We start from the raw sequence: 7,333 nt of genomic DNA, 5'->3' as shown, positions 1-7,333 counted from the left end.
CGATCTTAAACTTGATTTTGTTCTAATATCAAAGTTTTTTTTAAAGCGCACAAAATAAAAACTTTTTAAAAATCGTCCTAGAATTAAAAAACCATCATTGTTGAAATTCAAACAATTAAAAATGATCTGCACCAATCTGAGTATTTTTTTCTTCTACGCTGTTTTACCTGAAATCCATGCCACCACCTCTACATCCGCTTCAACATTCAATACCACCACTACATCTACAACAACTACATCCAACACTATCTTCACCACTACCACCATATCGTCTGCCTTATCTACCTCATCAGACACGTCCAACGCATTCACCACCACCACCATTTTGCCTCCACTACCATATTCACCATCGCCACATCCGCTACCATTTCTTCCACCACATCCACAACCTGCACCATATTCTTTATGTGCAATGCCTCCACCATATCCAACACTACTACCACATTCACCACCACCACGGCTACCACTAACACCACATTCACTACCGCATTTACTACCTCATCCACCTCATCTATCACATCCACCACTAACTCCACCAAATTCTCTACATCTACCACCACCATTACCTAAATCATCAAATCTGACACTACCGCAACATCGGCTACATCCAGGACCACCGCTACCACCATCACAGCAATCACCACTGCCACTACCACATCCAATACCACGACAATATCCTGCTTCACATCCACGATAACTACATTCAAGACTTCCTCAACTACTGCCACGCCACACTCACCACCGCCAATATCACGACAGTCGCAACCTCATCTAAGTCATCCACCGCGGCCACCAGATCCACCGCATCCTCTACGTCTACCACCACCACCAAATGTACCTTCACCACCACATCCACCATCTCCACATCCTCTACCATATCTTCCACCGAATCCACCACCTACACCAGCTCCACCACATCCACCGCTACCACCACTACATTCACCACCAACATCACATCCACCACCACACTTTCTACCTCATCCACCCCATCTACTACATCCACCGCCATCAATACTGCATCGAAAACTACATCCACAACCACATCTTCTACCACTTTAACCTCATCAACCTCATCCACCACATCCACTACTATCACATTGCCAGAATCACATCCACATCCTTTACTATACCGTCGACCATATCCACCAACACCTTATTTTCACAGATGGATGGCGCTAATAAGTTAACTGTAAAATTATTACCATTTAAAATTTATTTTAACTACCACAGATGTTTTAATTAAAAAAATGCAAGCACATGACATCCATCACCTACACTACATTGGCTTCCAACACCATTAAATTCATCACTGCCGCATCCTCCACGGTATTTTCAAACAAATCCACCATCAACACCACATCTACCAACACATTTCGTACCTCATCTACCACATCCACCATATCCACTTCCACAAATACCACATCCCACAACACATCGACTATTAGCATACCATCAAATATACCACCACCACCTTTATCACCACCGCATCCTCTACCATACCGTTCACCCTATCCACCAACACTCTGTTTTCATAGTTAGATGGTGTTACCCAGTTAATAGTAAAATTAATAACTCGTTGACGATTTGCACGGATTTGAGTATTTATCCCTTGTTTTCACGCTATTTTACGAACATTTATGCGTTTTACATCTGCATTTTATTAACCAGCAAATTACATCCACCACTACCTCCAACGTATCTACCACATCTTCCGCTCCCACCACCTACACTATCACATGCAACACGACCACTACATCGACTATATCCACAACCACCACTTTCACCATCATATCAATCACCACCACCACCATCACAAATACCAAATCCATCACCACATCTAATACCACCACAATGGCCTTCACTACATCCACCACTATTAAATTCAACATTGTCACCGCTACTACTACTTCCACATTGACCACCACCACATTCACCACCACGAATACCACCACTACCAGCACATTCTTTCCCTCATCCTCTTTATTTACGATGCCCGCCAGATCCACCACATCCTCTATCATATCTTCCACCACTTACACTGCATTCACCACCTGCACCTCCACCACCACTACATTCAAAACTATCTCCATCACTACCGCGACCACTACTTCCACCAACACTACACCCATGACTACATCCTTAACCACATGACTACTTCATCAGTTTCATTAACCTCATCCACCACATCCACTACTTCCACACGCACCAACAGCACTTTAACTACCAAACATGTTTGAATGTTCTATCAAAAAGTGAAGTTCGAACAAGGTATATGAATTTCCAAAGAAAAATTAAGTACAAAACATCTACCACTTCTACCACCTCTACTTCATCTACCTCCACCAATATTAGATCCACTAACGCCACATCCTCCACCATATCTCTTACCACATCCACCAACAACACTACATCCACTTCCACATCCAATACGACCACATCTTCCATCATATTCACCACCACAACATCTAACACTACCTTCACAACTACCACCACATCATCTGTCCTAATCTGACCTCATTAATTCACGTACAGTCAAATTTGGATATAACGCTCCCGGATATATCTTTTCCGAGAATTGACGCAGCTCCGCAGGTAGGAACCAAAGGAGCTCCGGAGAGTGTGCGGTGGTCACTCAGGCTTGATCAATTAAAAGCGTTTTCATCCGAACCGGCTATCTCTCGGGCTTGTTCTCCACTACCGCCAGCCCTAATATCGGCACAGTCTCCGAGTTTCATTGAGTTTCATTATTTTTTGTTGATAATTTTTCTTTGTGGGATTTTCATCTTCAAGATTCACAAAGAAACTTATGGTAGAAAATTCAACTATGTGGCTGAATGCTAACATTTTTTCTTAAAAATAAATTTTTTCCAATATGTAATCTTAGTGACTGAAATAACATTCACTCTGTATATTTTGATGAAAGTTCGTCTATTCAGGTAGAAATAAAATTAATATGACATTTTTGTTAGAAACGGATATTTATAATTGAAAATTAGTATCTTTTTTTTTAGTTAAAAATTCATGTATTTTATTAAAATTTCATCTATTTCACAGTAAAAATGCGCACAAGAGTGTTCCGAATTAAACATTTTAATTAAAATCTCATATTTATGCATTATTTCAATACAAGAATCACCATTAATAATTTTGTTTCATAAATATTAAATATAATATTTTATTATCGTGCCTAACTAAACTTACAATTTCATTTAGGAGCCATTACTCAACTCACTGACGATCCGCACCGATCTGACTATTTATCCCTTGTTTCCATGGTATTTTACCTAAAACCCATGCGTTTTACACCTGCCTTTTTTAATCCGACAAATTATACGCTTGCATTGTAGCTAAAAGTGTCAACTACCAGACAGATATCGTGTAATATACGAATTTGCGAACGTACTCGTTCTCGACGGGATGAATGTTTCAAAAGTTCAATAAATCATTTAATCAATTATTCGTTTGGTAAATAATCTAATTTTCCAATAAAACAGTTACGAAAGGGGTATTCGCTCAAGGGCTGTTCATAAATTACTTTACTACTGATGAGGGAGCGACGAGATAAACGTGTGTGTTTATATTCGATGAAAGGGGCAAAGAGAGTTGAATATTTTTATTTAAAAAAAGACGATTTTTTGTTAATAATAAAAAATACTATTTTTATAATATAGAACTTTATCACTCTTTTTTTTATTTTTGTAATTAGGGGTCAATTTCATATAATTTAAGATTTGGAATCCTACATGATTTTACTTATCACATTTTATGTCTATAAATAAAATTGTATATAACCGTCAAATGAGCAATAAATAATGAGTTAAGCCTATTTGATAATGACATAAGAATACATTTAATTGATTTCTTATGACATTTTTTGCATTGATAGTATTGCTTAGTACATTTCGTAATGATAAATTTTAACCAAGATTCAAATTTCGCGAAAGATCTTTTAAACATCATTCTCATATTACTGACCTCACAGTCTTTCCCATAAGCAGCTTTTTTGTCCTTTTATTGCAAACCCCCCCCCAATTTTCATAAAATTTCTCCTTTTTCTCGATTTTTTTTCAAATGCGAAATCAAACAATCTAATCGCTCTATGTAAAAAGGAATGTTTTTTCTGATTAAAATTTCTACTATTTAATTTTTGGTATAGAATTCATATAAGTTTGACTAAAACTCTACTATTTGTTTAAAACATAAAATTATTTTGTTGAAAATGCAATTATTTTATTCTAAATTCGTTTCACTTTTAGTTGAAAATCCAGTGTTTGGACTAAGAATTTACTAGTTTTATTTTTAGTTTTAAATTGATTTTTTTTTGTTAAAACATAAACTATTTTGTTGAAAATTCATCCTTTTCAGTTGAAAATTTATGTATTTTGTTGATCATTCGTGTTTTTTTTTTGTAAAAACTTCATCTTTTTGGTCCACAAATCAACTTTTCGGTTAAAAATTCAAATATTTGGTTAAATGTTAAACTTTTTTTTAGGAAATCTTTTTTTAAAATTATTTATCATTTCAATTGAAAATTCATCTCTTTTTGGTTACAAATTTAACTATTTTCATAAAATTCTTATTTATATTTGTGAAGCATTGATTTTCCTGACTGAAATGAAATTCAATTTATATATTTTATTGAAAATTCGTATTTTTGGGTATAAATAATATTAACATTCCTTTTTTCGTTTAAAACTGATTCTTTAAATGAAGACTTTATCTTTTCTGTTTGAAAGTTCATGTCTTTCGTTAAAATTTCGTCTATTTTATAGTAGAATATTAAAATTTCGTCTATTTTATAGTAGAATATTAATATTTCCACTATATAATAGACCTATTATATTTTTGTTGAGAAATAATTGATATATTTTTGTTAAAAATTGAACAATTTGGTTGAAAAATTATCTCTTATAGTTAACATTTAAAGTAGTTCAATGAAAGTTCATGTATTTTGTTGCTAATTCGCCCTTTTTGGTAGATATATAATCTTCTTTAAAAAAAAATTTTTCGTTAAAAATGAATATGTTTTGGCTAATTATTTAACTATTTGGCTGAAAATAATTAATTTTTAAAGATTTATAATTATAGTTAAAAATGCATATTTTTGGTTAAAACTATTTTCCTAAAATTTCAGTTATTTTGTTAATGAATTAATTTTTTTGTACTAAAATAATTTTCAATTTACATGTTTTGTTGAAAATTTGCTTAAATGAGTAGAAATAAAATTATAATTTTAGTAATGATTTGAAATTGATATTTTAAATTAAAAAGTGAGCTTATCTGGTTGAAAAGTCATGGATTTTGTTGAAAATTCGTATTTTTTTGGTTGAATTCAATTGCTTTTTATTTCAAATCGCAATATTTTTCTCTTAAAATATTACATTCTTCGTTAAGAATTCATTTTTAAACTCACTATTTGGTTTAAATTTGAACTACTTTGTAAAAAAATGGAAAATAAATAAATCCATTTATTTAAAAAAATGAACCATTTTGTACAAAATTTGTGTATTTTCTTGAAAATGTTTCTATTTATTATTAATTATTATTAATCTATTATTATATCTTTCATTACATCTATTATTAATCTATTTAATATAACCTTAAATTTTTTAAATTCGTCTTTTAAATTCAAGTTTTTCTTGTTAAAAATTATATTATTTGTTTGAAAATTAGTTTTAGAAAAGTAAAAACTTGATTGCTTAATTTTTAATTTAAAATTCAGCTATTTCGTTGAAAACTCCAGTTTCTTGATGGAAAATTTTTTACATATATATTTTTTAGAATAATTTTTTTCCCCAGTATACAACTATTTTCTCACACACTCGACTTTTAAGTTTAAAAACTTTACTATTATGCTGAAAATTTGCCTGCATTGGTAAAGAATTAATCTTCTTTGTTAAAAATTCGTTTTGCTTTTGCTGGATTCATCTTCCTTAGAATTCGTCTTTTGGTAGAAAATTTATCTTCTATGCTAGAAAAGTCATTTTACTTGGTGAAAAATGAACTTTGTTCCTTCAAAATTCAATTTTTTGAGTTACCAACAAAATTGCCTTTAAAAAGAATTCACAGTTTGGCTTGAAAATTTAACTATATGGTTCAAATTTCAAGTATTTTGTTAAAAATTCTGTTCTTTTTGGTTAATTTCCTCATTATTTTTTGGTTATTAATTCAATTCATCACTTTTGGTAGGAAATATTTTTTTGTTGGGAATACAATTATTTTGATGAAAACAAAATACATTACGACCTGTGTTGAGATAGTATTGGGCAATTTTGATTTTAAAGGAGAAATGCGGGTGAAAAAATTCCAAAAATAGGATCATCGTTGGGCGCTCTTTTTAAAAGAAAACTGTTTCCAGTGCAAAAAAAATATCCCTTTAAAAAAATTGTTTTCCTGATTCAGGCTTTGAGAAATTTAATAGGCTCATCGTGTTGGTAGCAGTGTAATATCAAATATTTCACGTTTTATAATAAGTCTTAGAGTTGCATTAGTGAACATTCTCACTCTTGATGTACCCATTTTAAAAAGTCCTGTGTAAGTAGTTGGGTACAAAACGGCATGGTCGATGGATGCGCCGCCGTAGTAATCATCATCAACATCATCATCATTATCGCTGGTCTCCCATCGCATTTCATTCCGTTCCAGCCCATCTCATCTCATCCCAGTTGCAGCGCTGCTCAGTACCCACCTAACTATTAGCAGTGACGATAACTAGTAGCAAGTGCCTCTCATCATACACTGAGTCCTTTACTTTTGCTTTGTATGGTGTTCTTCACTATTAATATGGATTCTTCATAAAAGACCGCAGGCTCTTCCACGTAAAAAAACTGAGGGTACAAAATGTTGCGGGTAATCGGTCAAGCAGGGTAAACGCGAGGTGGGCTGACCGAACTGAGGTAAGCTTTCCGATGTGAACCAGAAATAACTCCTCCTGAATCAGCTAGAGGCAGCACGTTACACGACTGTAACGACGGAAAATTGGGAACTTTTACCTCACTTGAGAGTAATCAGTTTACTGTTACTTTACTTGATCGATTATCCACAACTTCTGGTACACTGTGTCCTTTGCTTTTGTATTATAAGTGTTTTTCACCAACAATATGGATTCTTTGTAAAACACCACACGCTCTTCTACACAAGAAACTGAGGGAACGAAAAGTTGCGGGTAATCGGTCAATCAGGGTAAACGCGACGTGGGCACTTCGAACTGAAGTAAACTTTCCATGGTGATTCATGATATCTCCGAAGGACACCGCTAGAGGCAGTAGATAACCAGCCTGTGAAAACGGAAAGTTTACCTCAGTCGAGAGTAATTAGTTGAATATTACTCTGC

At 33.5% G+C, this 7,333-nt stretch overlaps 1 protein-coding gene across 1 annotated transcript; it reads right to left on the bottom strand.

The window, feature by feature from the left end:
• Positions 1 to 898: 898 nt before the first annotated feature.
• On the bottom strand, positions 899 to 2,021 carry LOC117181105. Its single transcript, XM_033373673.1, has 3 exons — positions 1,729 to 2,021; positions 1,276 to 1,491; positions 899 to 1,124 (listed from the first exon to the last, which is right to left on the bottom strand). The coding sequence occupies exons 1-3, from the start codon at positions 2,019 to 2,021 to the stop codon at positions 899 to 901; spliced, it is 735 nt and encodes a 244-aa protein (XP_033229564.1).
• Between the last annotated feature and the right edge of the window lie 5,312 nt (positions 2,022 to 7,333).

This window comes from Belonocnema kinseyi, chromosome 10 (assembly GCF_010883055.1).
Source record: "Belonocnema kinseyi isolate 2016_QV_RU_SX_M_011 chromosome 10, B_treatae_v1, whole genome shotgun sequence".
Lineage (NCBI taxonomy): Eukaryota > Metazoa > Arthropoda > Insecta > Hymenoptera > Cynipidae > Belonocnema > Belonocnema kinseyi.
The sequence above is the reverse complement of the archived record's forward strand: the minus strand, read 5'-3'. Positions and strand labels throughout refer to the sequence as shown.